The sequence below is a fragment of the Emericellopsis cladophorae genome (assembly GCF_022114955.1).
Source record: "Emericellopsis cladophorae strain MUM 19.33 chromosome Unknown NODE_5_length_938552_cov_118_678949, whole genome shotgun sequence".
Classification (NCBI taxonomy): Eukaryota; Fungi; Ascomycota; class Sordariomycetes; order Hypocreales; family Bionectriaceae; genus Emericellopsis; species Emericellopsis cladophorae.
In genome coordinates, this window is record NW_026250930.1 from 454,270 (window position 1) to 470,519 (window position 16,250).

Genomic DNA, 16,250 nt, shown 5'->3' on the forward strand with positions numbered 1-16,250 from the left:
TCTGAGCCTGTTCCTGGACAACTCAGTGGTCGTGTCAGTTTCAGCCACGTTGAACACCATCGCGATGCGCGAATCGCTGAAAGTGAAATCAAGCTCAGGACATTCACTCTGTACACTTCATTTTCACTTCTGCGATTAATATCTGAAGGCCATCATCACTACACCCGTCGGGCATTAATAAGCATCGGCGATGCGGGAAAGCGAACAAGCCGAGAAGACTTGACCAGTAGCAACATGAACTCATCATTCACTAAATTGCGTCACCCATTTTCATAGTACATACCTACATAAGCACTATCAAGCCAGCTATTTCTTCTGAGATTCAGACTATCAAACAACATTCACCCTATCTTCACCAGAACATGTCCAAATTCTACGCCCTCATCGCAGGCACAGGCGCCGGAACAGGTGACACCTCTCTCGCTCCCTTTCGACCGGGCTTGCCCTGTACTCTCCCTCATCACGGAACATAAAACTGACAACCCCAGGCCGCGCCACCGCTCTTCGCTTCGCGCAGGCATATCCGGTAGTTCTCTTTGCGAGAAACCCAAGCTCCTACGAGGACATTGTCAAGGAGATTGAGCACAAGGGCGGCCAGGCAGTAGGCATCACCACTGACGTCGCCGACGCCCAGTCCCTTCGCCGGGCCTTCCAGACCATTGACCAGAAACTCCCCGGCAGCAAGCTGGCAGCAGCCCTCTACAACGTCAACGGGGGCTTCGCCAAGAAGCCCTTTCTCGAGCTGACTGCCCAGGACTTTGACGCCGCCTTTGACGGAACTATGTACGTGAACGTCACCTACCTCGCCTCCTCATCGCCTAACGAGCCTCGAGCCTGACTGACACGCCACAGCAAGGCCTTTGTCAACTTTTCTCAGGAGACACTCCCCCTCCTGCTCACGTCCTTCCCGGACGCGCCGCACCCCCCGACACTGCTCATCACCGGTGCCACCGCCTCGCTCAAGGGCTCTGCGCAGTTCGGCGCCTTTGCCGCCGGCAAGTTCGCCCTCCGTGGCCTGGGACAATCCCTCGCGCGCGAGTTTGCTCCCCAGGGCGTGCATGTCGCCCACGCCATCGTCGACGGGGTCATTGACATTCCCCGTCTCGATCACTTCACTGTCAACAACGGGGTCGAGGACGGCAAGATTCGTCCTGAAGCGGTAAGTCCTCACAGCCCTTGCGTAGTAGAACTCGATCACTGATGCTACGGGACACCATGCAGATTGCCGAGACGTACTGGCAGCTGCACGTGCAGCATCGCTCCGCGTTCACGCAGGAGTTGGACATCAGGCCTTATGTGGAGAAGTTCTAGGTTGGGGGTCTTTGTTAATTAGATGGGGTCCCTACTGCATGAACACGCACCAGAGCGGCTACTTGACTTGGCATGGCAATGTAAGCAAAGATTCACTGTGATCTGAAGACAGTGCTTCACAGCACTGCCTGTCCGTATCGTCATCCCCCATGCCATTCGTATACCCCGGATGCCCTTGGCTCCATCTGCAGCGCAGCCACCCTCGCACCTTCACTTCCGTGGCCTGATTGTGGTTTGGATGCCCTTCGTGCGGTAGAACCACCGAGAGCTCGTCCACCAGACCTCGTTGGGATCCGTGAGCGCAATGTCAAACGTGGCGAGCAGCGTCGGCACAACCTTGTAGACCTCCATGATGCTCATGTTGCGGCCCAGGCAGATCCTCGACCCGCCACCAAACTGCAGCTGCGCCGTGCCCCAGCGCTGCATCCTCTCCTTGTGCTGCTCGTCCGTCTCGCCGTCATGCTGCAGCCACCGGTCCGGGCGGAAGGTGTCCGCGTCCTGGCCGAACATGGCCTTGTTGCGTCCGACAATGTACGGGTTCATGCCGACGCACGAGCCCGCGGGGACGACCGAGCCGTCCGGGAGGGCGAGGCCTCCCTCAGGCACGATGCGCTCCATACACATGGACACGGGAGGGTGGAAACGCAGCGTTTCGTTGACCACCGCCTCGAGATAGAGACATTGTCGGGCTTCGGACATGGGCACGGGCTTGTTCGGTTCGAAGCGAGCGCGCACCTCGTCCTGCAGCTTGTTATAGACCCGCTGATCCTTGAGGCAGTAGTAGAAGAGGGCCTTGAGGGTGATGGCTGTTGTGTCGGCTCCAGCGATCACTGCAAGTTGTTAGGGTACGTCCCACGGGGGCCACTGGGAGATCAGCTTACAGTTCAGCAAGAGGTATCCAATGATGGTGCCCTCGTTGACAACGTCGGGGTGGGTGTCCTTAGACTCAATAAAGTACTGCAAAAAGTCGGGCTTCTCCCCGACAAAGTTCTTGTCCTCGCCCTTGAGGCGAGCCGTCATGTTCTCCACGGCGATGCGTGTGACGTTGGAGATGTTTGGAGGGCCGAGGGGATACACGGGGTTCTTGTCGAGGACGTGGTCGAGCCACGGCATCTGCCCACACATGCCGAGATAGTCAATGGACTGGTCAGCCACGCTGAGGGTGCCGTCAAAGTCCTTGCCGGCCTCCATGTATCCGAACTTCTGACTAAAAGTGACGGCGCCGAGGAAGTCCCAGGCATCTAGGGCGGTCAGTAGATATTCTCGCCTTTCAGCGGGACATGACAGAACGCACAGTAGGCAAGCCATTCGCCGAGCGGGCACTCAGCTCGCGTGTCGACGAAGCGGGCCTGGAGATGGTCGATGAAGTCTTGGATCACGGCGTCCATGTGAGGCTCCATGGCCCGCACGCTCGGCACCGAGTAGTGGCGGACGACGGGACGCTTGAGACGGGCATGTTCGACCTGGTCGACCTCGCTAAACATGTGATATGTAATCTTGCCATTGATGATGGAGCTGCTGTTCTTGTAGAAGTCTGTCTTCTTCCATTTTCCGTCTGTGTTGTAGACGGTGCGGGACAGCTCCGGATAGTCAATGTCAAGCAAGTTGGGGCCGATACGGACAACAGGACCGTGCTTCTCGTGGAGTCTCTTTATGCGAGGAGCATAGTCGGCCGAGATGGCCTGACGCAGCCGCCAGAGGTTGGTGAATCCTGGTTCACTTGGATCAGTGCCAACCTTGTCAGGTGCGCGTGACTTGATGGTACTCACCAGCCAGAAAGGGGCCCGGGTACTTCTTCAAGGGCGAAATCTGATAGGCGACGATAAACCAGAGGAGGACAGCAACAGCAGGCGCAAAGACTACTGCACTCGCCAGCTGAAATCTTGTGTCGTTGAGAATGGGCTGCCAGTCATCGTACCAGCACTCTGGGGTCGCCGTAGCGAAGCCGCTGGACGCAACAGAGCTCATTGTAGAGGCCGAAACGAAGAAAGAACGTTGCTGGGAAGCTTGCCGCGAGGTGAGCAAATGATGTGATTCAATCTCACCAGAATAGTGCCCTGGGTGAAGGCTGAGGAAGAAGAGTTGCCCACATCTCCCACTTCAAGGGAACAAAACCTGGAGAGATTTTGGCACGAAGCCACCAAGACCATCCTGCATACGCAAGTCGGATGCAGGACACCTTCCCTTGGAGGAAGCCATATCTCCCCCTGCCTGCTGGAACCCCTCATTCTGCAGCTCGCCAGTCACCTCACCTTGGCGTGCATGCGACGCTCAGGGCTGACTTGTCCTTCCCCAAACCATGAGCCACTGCTCATCCAGCGGACCGACACGACGTCCGGAGCCGCAACGAGATATTCTCCAAGCAGATACGCGAAATCTACTAAAGTAGTCGGCGTCGCTTCTATTTGCTGACTAGTGGCAAGAGACTGGAGGTTGCCACAGATTGTGTCTCGTGGAGATAAACTGAGCATTGCTAGAGCTGATCATTTCCATAAACCTCTTGGCCGGGTATTTGTCATGTTCCTCAAGAATCCTCGAAGGCTCGAACCCTGGTATGATATGTACTCTAGGCTCACCAACCAACCAGCGTTGGCAGAATGTAAAACCGGTGATATGCCTCGCGGCAACAGGGGCCCTGCCCCCGGGTGCTGTCATATTTTCTGGGGCCTGGTCCAGGGCGTGGGGGCTGATGACCTTGAAGCCTAAACAAGCTCAGGATAAATAACTAAAGTGCCACCCGCCGCCGCGCCGTACCGCTGTCGAAAGATAGAACGGACAATGGGTGTCGGCTCTCGCTACGGACCACGAATTGCGGTCAGCGGTTCTTTTGTAACTTTGTTCCTCGACCTTATTTGGCCCCAGACCACAGTGCACACCACGTGATGACCGATTGTTGACCTAATCTTTGCCGCAGGTACGGATACAGTACTCAACTCCTTTGATGGAGACTCCGCCTTCTGCAGAGCAGCGGTGACTGAGAAGTGACCAGTCATCTGTGTTTAGGTGGTGTGTCCGGGACCCTGGGGATGCGATCCATACAGCGGCCTCTGACAACTGGAAGCAGGAAGATGCCATCATGTTGTTCGAAAGCCCTACCTTCTCCAGAATGACTTCAAGAATAATACTTACTCAAAAACTTCTTGCTGTATGATGAGACCTGAGAACAGATGATGCTGGCATGCCAGTTTTATGCACAAATGGGAGCAGGGCGAAGCGGAGATTGCGGGTCGGATGCGAGATTGCGCAAGCGAGACCCATCTGAAACTTCTCAGACTAGGGTCTTTCCCGGAGTAAATGGTCTCTTGTCTCGCCTGATAAGAGAGTGTCGAGGTGCTGGTTAGGTTCCCAAAGTACCAGACAGCACACGGTGTTTGGTGGCTCTCTTAGAGGTCTTTGGAGGGCACTCTACGACTGGAGCACCTCGTCACCGCGGTGGACCTTGCTATCAGACGGAGCGTAGCCAGGCAAACCAGGCCCCGGGGGTGGGATATTGTCAATTGGAATAAATGCCGGGGGACCATTGTGACATGTCTCCTCGTACGCCGTTCCGAGTGCCAGGCAACCAAAAAAGCAAATGCGGGATTCACTCCCCTGATGGACTGGGTCGAGGAGGCCGCGAGGCGAGCCCGGCTCCTGTGGCTCGCGGCAGTGACAGAGCACTGCATGGGCGTCCTGGAAAGCCACTTGTCGATCATCCGCTCTGCGAAGAAGTAACGTTAGTTGTCCCTTTCGAAGTTTGACTTGTCCCTTTGCCGGTCGTGGCTTGTGGGATATCATACCAGGCCCTCGCGCGACGTCGTGGATGTTCTCGTTCTGGACATTGACGCAAGCGCCTCCTTCTTGGATTCCTCGAGCGTCCACAACAAGCCCACCAAGTCTTCGAGCTCTTGTCAACACCCCCGAGATTCTTCTTTGGCCGACTCCTTTCCGTACCTTTTCTGGGTTTGAACCAACATGGCCACTCCAGAGCCCGCCCCGTTGGGGATGGGAGGCGAAGCGCATTGGGCGATGGCTGTGATGTGGACTTTCACAGCCTTCGTTTTCCTGTTCTTGCTGTTGCGAATTTACACGCGAGTGGTCTGTCTTTCGTCATACGGCCTTGACGATCACATCTACGTTGTCGCCTTTGTACGTTGCTTCCCCAGTAGACAGGCCTCTGGGCCAGCAATGGCTAACTTGTTGATGCAGGTGTTTCTCCTGATATTCATCATATTCGTACAGCTCTCGGCGCAAATTGGCTTTGGCGTCCAGATCGAGTATCTGCAGCATGACATGGCTCGAGTGACCAAAGCGACTTTGTACGAATGCATCGGGCAAGGCTTTGCCATTGTCGGCATGTCCATCGCAAAAGCATCGCTTGGCGTGTTTTTGTTGCGCCTTGTGTCGCTTCAATGGCACAGAATCTCCATTTACGTGGCCATGGGAGTGTGCGTGGCCGCCGCTATTGGTACGTGATCCATGCCGAGGGAGAGACCTACGGCCTTCTGAACAGTGGGAGATGTCGTGGGCTGACACTCTCTTCTCTCTAGCCCAGTTGCTCTGCTTCTGGCTCTCCTGCGTCCCTTTAGCGTTTGTATACGACAAGCGAATTCCTGGGGGACATTGCCCCATCGACACGAGGCCGACATCATACATCCTCTGCGGTAAGGCATCACCACAGCTTTGTCTGCGAGACTCCATAGCTGACCCGATGAGCAAGTCACTACCGTCCTCGTCGATGTGTACTTTTCCCTGTTGCCATGGCTGGTCGTCTGGGACCTTCAGATGCCGAGGCGCGAGAAGTACACAATTGCGTTGAGTTTGAGTCTGGGTCTAGTGTAAGCGAGCACCCTCTTCCCCCAGCCCTTTCCACGGTCCGATTCGAGGCTGACCCAGGCACAGAGCCGCTGCCGCCGGCATCAAGCGAACGACTACCGTGGAGGGCCTGTATACGCCCAACTATCTGTACGACAGCGTCGGTCTGATCGTCTGGTCGGCAGTTGAAATGGCCGTCACGCTCATCTGCATCGGTATTCCCGTCTGCATGCCCCTGTATAGGCGCGTGTGGCGACGCCTGAACAATGAGCAGTCGTCGTCGGGCTATCAGAAACAGTCTGGCGAGCAGGAAGGCTCGTCGAGTGTCGCGCTTCAGACCATTGGCGGCGGCTACATTGGCAAGGACGGACAGGCCTTGCCGGCGAACATGAACAAGAGCAAGGGCAGCAGCCACAACAAGAGCTTTGATGTCAAACTAGGCATCGAGAGCGGGGCCAACCAGACGACGGTCGGGCGAGGTGGATCGAGCGACTCGGTGGTGAACAACTCGGATGAAGAGATTTTGGGGGAGGCATATCGACACGAAGCCCGGCACAAGCAGCTACAAGGGCTTTCAGCCCATCGTGGCCGTCAGCCGTCCGAGGGCGACGGACGCCACGGCCAGGGCATCGTCGTAACCAAGACGTACACGATCAACAACTGAAAGAGCTGCAGTGAGCATATGTAGTCGGATCTGTCGCCATGAGCGCCCGAGGCAATTCAAGGTTTCTTAGACGACGGGCAAAAGAGACGTGTTGAATGACTGTTCAGAGTCCAGACTCCAGACTCCAAGTTTAGACGTATACGTGACTACCCGGTACCCGGCTTTTGTCCGTGCTGCTCAGACGGTCTCGAATTCCACCGATTGACTAATCCAAGGGGCGTCGATGCAGGGGTCGTGATATCGACGGCTTGATTAGATCTCCATGCTTTCGCCGTCCGACCCATTATCGAATCATCCTGATTGCTAACGAAGAATGGATTAATAAGAATCGAGAGCGGCTGCCCGCCTGCATCCCCGCTCGCCAGGGCCCAGAACTTCAGAAGTCAACGGATCCGCGATCCACGTCAGCCACCTGCATGCGGCGGATGCTCCTTGATCTTTCGGCGTTTGCCTGATCTCCTATAGCACCGCTGCTGCAGGTTTCGGTCCTTTTCAATCTGCAATGCTGGACTCTTGTGATGATCGAGCGAGCGAATTTGCTGGCTTGTGATCGGGCCACTCGCTTGCTGGCTGCCGCCTCGAGCTTCCAACAGGTCCCAACGCGAACTTGGGGTTCGGTTACAAGACCCCGAAAAGGGGACATGATGGACCTGGGCGTGTGGCTTTCGGAGAAGTTTGACATGCAGCGCTAAAGTAGCGGCGATCCAGCGGTAAGAAGCCAATCAGCCGGTAAGGCCGTTGCGGGCCTGCGGCTACGTAGTACTACGTAAAAAGGGTCCTCGCTTCGAAAATTTCATGAATGACGCAAGAAACGACTCAACCCTCACTGTAACAGTGTCCCCGGTTGACTCTTTGCTTTGTTCGAGGGCAGGGCTAGCTCGTTCGGTACTCCATACCGTCCGCGAGATGCATACAGACGTACAATCCCCTCCACTTTGCATTGCGTGCCTTGCGCTAATTTCTGAGGGCATCCGAGATGAAGTCACCACCCACGTCGTCCGTCACGCCGGCGGAGTTCAAGGCCATTATTAATGATGCTCGTTAATGGTCGTCAGAAAGGCGGGTTTCAGGTGCAATTTCTCCCTTTGCACCAGTGTATAATAGTCAATTGCTCGTCAGCACCTCATCTGTCGTTTTGCCCCGTGAGTCAGTGACATCTGGCAGCCCTTTGCGTTTCCTCCTGGAACTTCGTCATTTTTTTAACTTGTCCACTTCTCTCCTTGTCAATACATCAGATTCGTTCAACAGAGCAAGTGTCATTAACCTTTTGAGAGCTGCAACGAGCTTGACAGTTACCCACCATGTGGGGGAGTGGTGTCGATGGCGATGTCCTTCGGAGGGCTGAATCGTCCATGCAAACGCAGCAGCCGCAACCCGAAGACGAGCGATATGTAGCAGATGGTGGTGAAGGCACGTGGGGGGAGCGTCGAGTGGAAGACGTGACAGAAGACGAAGCTCTCCACGAATATGAGGCTCTCCGCCACAACATCATGCAACTACACAAGAGCAGGACCGGCGGATCACAGCATAGTCGGCCTCTCACAGCAACGAGAAGCAGAGTAAGCGCTGTCCCATCGAGAGCTGACCAATCGCGGAGGTCAATGCGTGAATCTGATGTCGAAGCTGGCCACCACCTTTCTGAGAAGGACGAAGGCGATGAGGAGGACACCGACAAAGATGACGGCGACTTCGAGCTCGGCGCTTTCATGCGCGAGGGACACTTCGAGAAGCGAACAGACGAGGCTGGCTCCATGAAAAAGGTCGGCCTCATGTTTGAGAACCTCACGGTCAAGGGCACTGGTAGCAAAGCCACCTTTGTGCGAACAGTGCCAGACGCCATCCTGGGCACCTTTGGACCCGATCTGTACAAGCTCTTGGCCCGCTTCGTTCCCTTCCTCCGTCCCAAGGGTATGCAGACGCGTACTCTGATTAACGACTTCACCGGCTGCGTTCGTGACGGCGAGATGATGCTGGTCCTCGGCCGGCCTGGCTCGGGCTGCAGTACCTTTCTGAAGACAGTCAGCAACAATCGCGAGTCATACGCCTCCGTGGAGGGCAATGTTTCCTACGGCGGCATCGATGCTCAAAAGCAGAAGAAGCTGTACAGAGGCGAGGTCGTCTACAACGACGAAGACGACATTCACTTTGCGACCCTCAGCGTGTGGCGGACTCTGACTTTTGCCCTCATGAACAAGAGCAAGAAGGCGGTCAAGGAGGATATCCCGGTCATCGCCAATGCCCTCATGAAGATGTTTGGTATCAGCCACACGAAGTACACTCAGGTCGGCGATGAGTACACGCGCGGTGTCTCGGGTGGTGAGAGGAAGCGTGTTTCCATTGCCGAGACTCTTGCGTCCAAAGCCGCCGTTATTGCTTGGGACAACTCGACCCGAGGCCTCGACGCGTCAACTGCCCTCGACTACGCCAGGTCACTGCGTATCATGACCGATGTGAGCAACCGAACGACGCTCGTGACCCTGTACCAGGCGGGTGAGGGCATCTACGAGACCATGGACAAGGTGTTGGTCATTGACGACGGCCGCCAAATCTTCTCGGGCCCCGCCAGCAAAGCGAAGCAGTACTTCGTCGATCTTGGCTTCGAATGCCCCGAGCGTCAGACGACCGCCGACTTCTTGACCGCCGTCACTGACCCCAATGAGCGTCGTTTCCGGCCTGGATTTGAGAAGTCTGCACCCAAAACAGCCGAGGAGCTGGAAAAAGCCTTCCGCGAGTCGCCCAACTACCAGGAAATGCTCGAAGATCTCCAATCATACAAGCGAAGCCTCGATGAATCAAACTTCCAGCACACCAAGGAGTTCGAAGGTGCCGTGCAAGAGTCCAAGTCGAAGCACGTCGCCGAGAAATCGCCATACACCGTGCCCTTTTACAAGCAGGTCGTAGCTTGCACCAAGCGCGAATGGTGGCTTCTCCTCGCTGACACGGCCACACTTTGGACCAAACTCTTCATCATCATTTCCAATGGTCTCATTGTCGGTTCCCTCTTCTACGGCCAGCCCTCAACGACTGAGGGGGCGTTCACCCGAGGTGGCACTGTCTTCTTCTCGATCCTGTTCCTGGGTTGGCTGCAGCTCTCCGAGCTGATGAAGGCCGTCTCTGGTCGCGCGATTGTCAAGCGCCATGAAGACTATGCCTTCTACCGCCCCTCGGCTGTGTCCCTTGCTCGTGTTCTCCTGGATTTCCCCGTCGTCTTGTTCCAGACCATGATCTTCGGCATCATCATGTACTGGATGACTGGTCTATCCGCAGACGCGGGCAAGTTCTTCATCTACATGCTCTTCATCTTCACCACCACCATGATGGTCACGGCGCTCTACCGCATGTTTGCTAGCTTTTCGCCCGAAATCGATACCGCTGTTCGCTTTTCCGGCATTGCGTTGAATCTGTTGATCATTTTCACCGGCTATGTCATCCCCAAGACTCAACTCTTGGGCAAGTACATTTGGTTCGGCTGGCTATACTGGGTAAACCCCCTCAGCTACAGCTTTGAGGGCGTTCTGACCAACGAGCTTGTCGGAAAGACCATGGAGTGCGCGTCCAGCCAACTAATCCCGCAAGGCCCAGGAGTCGACCCTCAATACCAAGGCTGCGCCATTGCCGGCGCTGGCGTCAACGGTCAGTCCGTGACCGGTGCTGATTATCTGCAGGCGCAGTATAACTACAGCCGCTCCAACCTGTGGCGCAATTTCGGCGTACTCATCGCCTTCTCCGTGCTTTACATTCTCATTACAGTTTTTGCGACTGAAGTAATCAACTTTGCGCAGGGCGGCGGTGGCGCTCTGCTTTTCAAGAAGACCGGCAAGTCTACGAAGCAAACCCAAAAGGCAGTCGCGCCAGTTGACGAGGAGAACCCGAACAGCTCTGCATCAACTGTTGTCGCCGACAGTGCCAGTGCCGCTTCTGAAGAGGTCCTCGAGCAGCTGACGGAGAGCAAGTCGATCTTTACATGGCGCAATCTGGAGCTGTCTGTGCCGTACATGGGTGGAGAGCGCAAGTTGCTCAACAAGGTCAACGGATACGCCAAGCCTGGTGTCATGGTCGCTTTGATGGGTGCCTCTGGTGCGGGAAAGACGACGCTTCTGAACACGCTATCGCAGCGTCAAAACATCGGTGTTGTTTCTGGCGAGATGCTCGTCGACGGTCAGGCTCTCGGGGCAGACTTTCAGCGCAACACGGGCTTCTGCCTCCAAGGTGACCTCCACGACCGCACGCAGACTGTTCGCGAGGCTATCGAGTTCTCCGCGCTGCTTCGCCAAGACGCTGCCACTCCTCGCTCGGAGAAAATTGCGTATGTTGACAAGATCATCGGCTTGCTCGAGTTGAACGACCTTGAAGATGCTATTATCGCTTCTCTGGGTGTCGAACAGCGCAAGCGGTTGACCATTGGTGTGGAGCTGGCTGCGAAGCCAGCTCTCCTGCTCTTCCTTGATGAGCCTACGTCTGGTCTTGACTCCCAGTCAGCCTACTCCATTGTTCGTTTCCTGAAGAAGCTCAGCCATGCCGGCCAAGCGATTATTTGCACCATCCACCAGCCAAGCAGTGTCCTCATTGAGCAGTTCGACATGGTCCTTGCCTTGAACCCTGGTGGTAACACGTTCTACTTCGGCCCCATGGGGGAGAACGGACAAGAGGTGACAAAGTACTTTGCTCACCGCGGCGCCATCTGCCCTCCCAACAAGAATGTCGCCGAGTTTATCCTCGAGACGGCCGCCAGACCTCACAAGCGAGAGGATGGTACAAAGGTCGATTGGAACGAGGAGTGGGCCCGGAGTCCAGAGGCGCAAGCTGTCATTGAGGAAATCGATGGCCTCAAGCAGACTCGCAGCCGCGCCGTCGCTGACGAGTCAAACCAAAAAGATGGCCAGAATGCCGCCGAGTTCGCTGCTCCAGTTGCTGTCCAAACCATCGAGTTGACGAAGCGCATGTTCAGGCAGTACTGGCGCGATCCTTCGTACATGTACGGCAAGCTCTTCATCTCGGTGATCATGGGTATTTTCAACGGCTTCACCTTTTGGCAGCTCGGGTACAGCATCCAGGACATGCAGAACCGCATGTTCACTTGCTTCCTCATCGTCACAATCCCCCCTACCATTGTCAATGGTGTCGTACCCAAGTTTTACACCAACCTGGCACTATGGCAGGCTCGCGAGTACCCATCTCGCATCTATGGCTGGGTCGCATTCTGCACTGCCAATATTGTCGCCGAGATTCCGGGTGCGATCGTTTCCAGCGTCTTATATTGGGTGCTGTGGTACTGGGCAACGGGGCTGCCTGCTGAGAGCTCTGTCTCGGGCTACGTCTTCTTGATGACCATGTTGATGTTCTTTTTCATGAATAGCTGGGGGCAGTGGATCTGTGCTTTTGCGCCCAACTTCACTGTCATCTCAAATGTCAGTAACAAATCTCTCCCTGATGGATGGCAGGACTAACTTTGAGACAGGTTTTGCCCTTCTTCTTCGTCATGTTCGGTCTCTTTAACGGAGTCGTACGCCCGTACGCATCACTCCCCGTCTTCTGGAAGTACTGGATGTACTACGTCAATCCTTCGACGTACTGGGTCGGTGGCATCCTCGCTGCAACCCTCCATGATCAGCCCGTGGAGTGCTCCTCGCTAGAGACTGCCATGTTTGATGCCCCGCCTGGCCAGACCTGTCAGGGGTATGCCGGATCGTTTGCTGAGCAGATGGGTGGCTATCTGTTGAACCCTGATGCGACCAGCGGGTGCCAATACTGTCCATATGAGTCTGGTGACCAGTATTTGCAGACCCTCAATATCCAGGCAAGTGAGAAGTGGCGAGACTTTGGTATCTTCCTCGCCTTTTGCATCTCGAACTGGGCGCTTGTTTACTTTTTCATTTATACTGTCCGAGTCAAGGGCTGGAGCTTTGGTTTCGGGTACGTTTTTGGTGGTCTCGGAAAGGCTGTCGACAAAGTCAAGAAGTCGCTGCAGCGCAAGAAGGAGGAATAGAACCTGTCAAATTCGGAGCTGGGCGGGAAAGTGGCAATAGAATCTTCTTCATAGCGAGCATTAGAACATATAATATTGCAACACATGAGCATTTTGACTTTCGGAATGACACAGTGTGCACAAAGGTCTAAAAAGCGAGTCAAAGTACACGGCAAGCAGATGACTGGGGTCTGTTTGCCTTTGGGGTTTGTTTGCTACCGAATCAATTGTTCCCACCATCCAAGTGCCGCTCTTCGAGCTGTTTTCAAGGTACCTCCCTTCAGGCTGACCTTTACGGCGGGAACAGGTTGAGCAAGGAGTCGACCTCGACTGCGTGACCTTAACGGGCACTTGACGATGATATACTCCCCACGCGTGACTGGATAGAAGTGGCTTCACTCTATCCCGCTTCCCCAAAATATGAGTATTACTCATAGTAATCTACTTTGCTTCCTCTGAGTGCCGGGGCACTTTCTCATCCCATCCTTTGCTCACCGACCTTTGCTTTCAGGTTCCTAGATAGCAGGTGCTTTGCTGTGAAGATGACCCTTATTCCGCCTACTTTCCATGGTAGTCACTTGCCGTTCACATTCATTCTTCTTCCATCCTTCCTCGGCCTCCCCCAGACATGACTCTTCCATCACCAGTCTCTTCAACATTCTGCCTCAGGAACTCGGCATGGCAGTTCTAACCAACAATCTTTCCGCTGCAGCGGCGGTGAGTATCATTATGGAAAATTTACGGTATTGAAGACTAAACAAGAAACCATAGCAAATGCGCTATGACCTAGGCCGATACCGTCAAGAAGAACTACCGCTCGACAGTAGCAGCCGCAGCGCCAATAGGTACAGTAATCTTGTCCGCAACAGGAAGCCTCCCAAGATTGCTCAAGGATGGGGAGGCATGTCGTCTGAAGCACTTCGAACCAGTCCAACTACTAACGCTTTGGTCAGTCTCAATCGATGATGCAGAGGCTTATCAAACACGTGGCCTTGCCCACGGAGACTCGTCCTGGAAGAACGCTACAAAAGCTGCTCAGTAATTACACTCTCTTCCTCATCATTATCTTCGAAGCACGCTGAGACTCGCAGAAAAACTACAACCTTCTCGCCCCGTCAGCCTGCCCATATGACCGCGGCCATTCCTGAGCAACTCAGCGAGTGCGTTGGATCTTGGACCTGCGCCGCAGATCCAAATGATCCGCTGCGCACGATCATTTACAGCGGGAATTGTATCGTCAGTGGCTCACTCCAAGTCAGGTTTGAGATCGCGATGGAGGACGAGCATGATTCTATGGAATATCTGTACTTATGGGCATCTGCCACAGACATTCGGCGATATGCTATCACAGACATCTCGACGCCAACTCTAGAGGGAGGCGTCTGCCGCTTCGATGCATTCACGGACAAGAAGAAGTACAGGATCCATCTCAAAAATCTAGAGCAGACCAGGGGGTTTCAAGAAGCCCTTCTCGAGATAAAGAAAGATATGAGCGACCGGGCGCAGCCACCAACCGTGGTTCCTGCTGCTCAGGAGGTTATTCAATCACGTCCTTTCCACGACATTCAGCCTCTCGGTTCCCAACCCCCAGGCCCTGGGATCGAGACAAAAGACACACTGCTCGACATCAACACGCCAAATGAAGAGGACACAGCCTTCTGCTCTTTGATGGAGATGAAACTGGCTGCGGTAGATTCAGCTCTGAGAGAAGTAGTGAGTTTTTTGAACAAGAATGGTGGTCTTTCGAAGCACAGCGCCCTCATGGCCAACATCGCTATGCGCCTGTTCCAAGATCAGGATCACAATGACTGGGGAAATCCCAACCAATGTAAGGAAACAATACTCGGGCTCATCGCACGTATATCTTCATGTGCTGGAGGCAAGAAGGGTTGTGAAACTGCCCACCAGCCTCCGCATGGACATCCAGATTCGATGCGCGGCTACGATACGAGGGTCTTCAGTGTGAAGGACATGGAAGAGCGGCGACGGGACGCGCGTATGCCTTCGCATAGCATGAGCCAAGATTCAGATGTTCAAAAGCATGTGTATCGCCCAGGTCAGTATGGCGTACCGCCGTGGTCCACAGTCGCTGACTTGAAACAGGCGCAGACTCAAAGATATCAATGTCGCCCATGGCACCACAGAAGGATATCGTCACGTCAGTGCCGAATGTCACAAGACTGACAGAGCAATTGACAGCCATGAAAATAAGCCCCGGACTTCCAGATGCTAAGACAGCTCGTCAACCCGAGCTTGGAGAGAAATTGAATGGCCAGTCCAAGAGTGACACAGACGGTCAAAGCGTGACTACAGCCAACGCAACCTCGCCTTCGAAGACATGCACCCAAGAAGCTGCAGACTTCTTTCCGTCAAATTCCTTGCCATCGGATCAAATCCCTGTGTCTTTGAAGATGCCACAAACGAACAAGGCTAAGACCGGCCTGGAGCGCTCGTATTGGGCTTGTTGAAGGTCGAAGCTTCGTCTCGGGGACATGAGGCAGACAGAGATTCGACTGAGGGGCTAGGATCTAGTATATTGCCAGTGTTCGCGGTCGTCTTTTTTGCAATTCTGTATCTCGAGGTATTGTCATTGTCATTGCGATTGGAGTTTTTGAGTGATTGTAAGAGAAATCAATCACCTTACAGATTTTTCCTGACATTTAGTAAGGAACATGCCCAATAAAGCCCTCGTTTCCTCATCAAATCCGTGACTCTGCCCTTCGCCCTGCTTCAGTACTTTCTGGAGGAAGTCTGTGGCTTCGCTGTATCGGCGGAAAAAGTACAATTCTTCTGCCGCGTACAGGACGTCCTGAATCTGGTGCTTCTTGGCACCCTTCTCAACCGGCAACCTGACAATGTTGTGGACCTAGATATGTCAACGGGACATGTCACTTGGATTCGCTGGTCGCCAGTTTGAACCGACCTCCCCGTTTTCAACTTTTGCTCGATAGTCTCTCCTCACGGCTTGGTACGCTTCTTCAGACTGGCCTGTGCGATCGCGAGGTGGCTCAGTCTTGGTAGTTTCTTCAGGTTCGGAATCGGACAGGGTTATTGAGAATAAGCCTCCAAGTTCTGAATCCATGGCGATGACGTGAAATGCCCCGTGAGTCTGTTTGTGCTTGATTGACGATGATTAGAATTTGTGTTGTCGCGCCCCACGAGAAAGAATTCGACTCGGATCGGGCCCTTCGTTGATGCTACTAGGAGTGGTGGGACACCACCTGGAGATGAAGCACAGTTTGCGATGAAAATATAAGAGCAGTGCAGAGGATATCACTTATTATGCTAACTCACGAGACGAAGAATGGGAACAAATGTAATGTGCTAAATTGATCCCACTCAGTTGTTCGTTGCTTGTCCTCCGTCCTTGGAGGCAATGAGGCACAAACCCGTGCAGGTCCAAAGTGGTAGGAGTGTGGGAAATGGTCACTCGCTTAGAGCTTCTCGAAAGGATTGTGGCGCTCAGCAAAAACATCGAAAAGTCCGCACCTGTCTTCCAGCTGTAATTATCTAAGG

General features: G+C 54.4%; 4 protein-coding genes across 4 annotated transcripts; 3 read left to right on the plus strand and 1 right to left on the minus strand.

Moving 5' to 3' along the window:
• Positions 1–362: 362 nt before the first annotated feature.
• Positions 363–1,311, plus strand: J7T54_004692 (uncharacterized protein; the record flags this gene model as incomplete). Its single annotated transcript, XM_051503372.1, has 4 exons — positions 363–408; positions 489–783; positions 853–1,159; positions 1,222–1,311. The coding sequence occupies 4 exons, from the start codon at positions 363–365 to the stop codon at positions 1,309–1,311; spliced, it is 738 nt and encodes a 245-aa protein (XP_051365002.1).
• A 210-nt stretch (positions 1,312–1,521) lies between these two features.
• Positions 1,522–3,279, minus strand: J7T54_004693 (putative Cytochrome P450 pisatin demethylase-like; the record flags this gene model as incomplete). The annotated part of the gene is made up of 4 exons (XM_051503373.1): positions 1,522–2,141; positions 2,193–2,552; positions 2,606–3,022; positions 3,081–3,279. The coding sequence occupies 4 exons, from the start codon at positions 3,277–3,279 to the stop codon at positions 1,522–1,524; spliced, it is 1,596 nt and encodes a 531-aa protein (XP_051365003.1).
• Positions 3,280–5,265: 1,986 nt separating this feature from the next.
• On the plus strand, positions 5,266–6,769 carry J7T54_004694 (uncharacterized protein; the record flags this gene model as incomplete). Its single annotated transcript, XM_051503375.1, has 5 exons — positions 5,266–5,439; positions 5,500–5,758; positions 5,841–5,954; positions 6,011–6,128; positions 6,193–6,769. The coding sequence occupies 5 exons, from the start codon at positions 5,266–5,268 to the stop codon at positions 6,767–6,769; spliced, it is 1,242 nt and encodes a 413-aa protein (XP_051365004.1).
• A 1,601-nt stretch (positions 6,770–8,370) lies between these two features.
• J7T54_004695 (uncharacterized protein) lies at positions 8,371–12,755 on the plus strand (the record flags this gene model as incomplete). Its single annotated transcript, XM_051503376.1, has 2 exons — positions 8,371–12,177; positions 12,228–12,755. The coding sequence occupies 2 exons, from the start codon at positions 8,371–8,373 to the stop codon at positions 12,753–12,755; spliced, it is 4,335 nt and encodes a 1,444-aa protein (XP_051365005.1).
• Between the last annotated feature and the right edge of the window lie 3,495 nt (positions 12,756–16,250).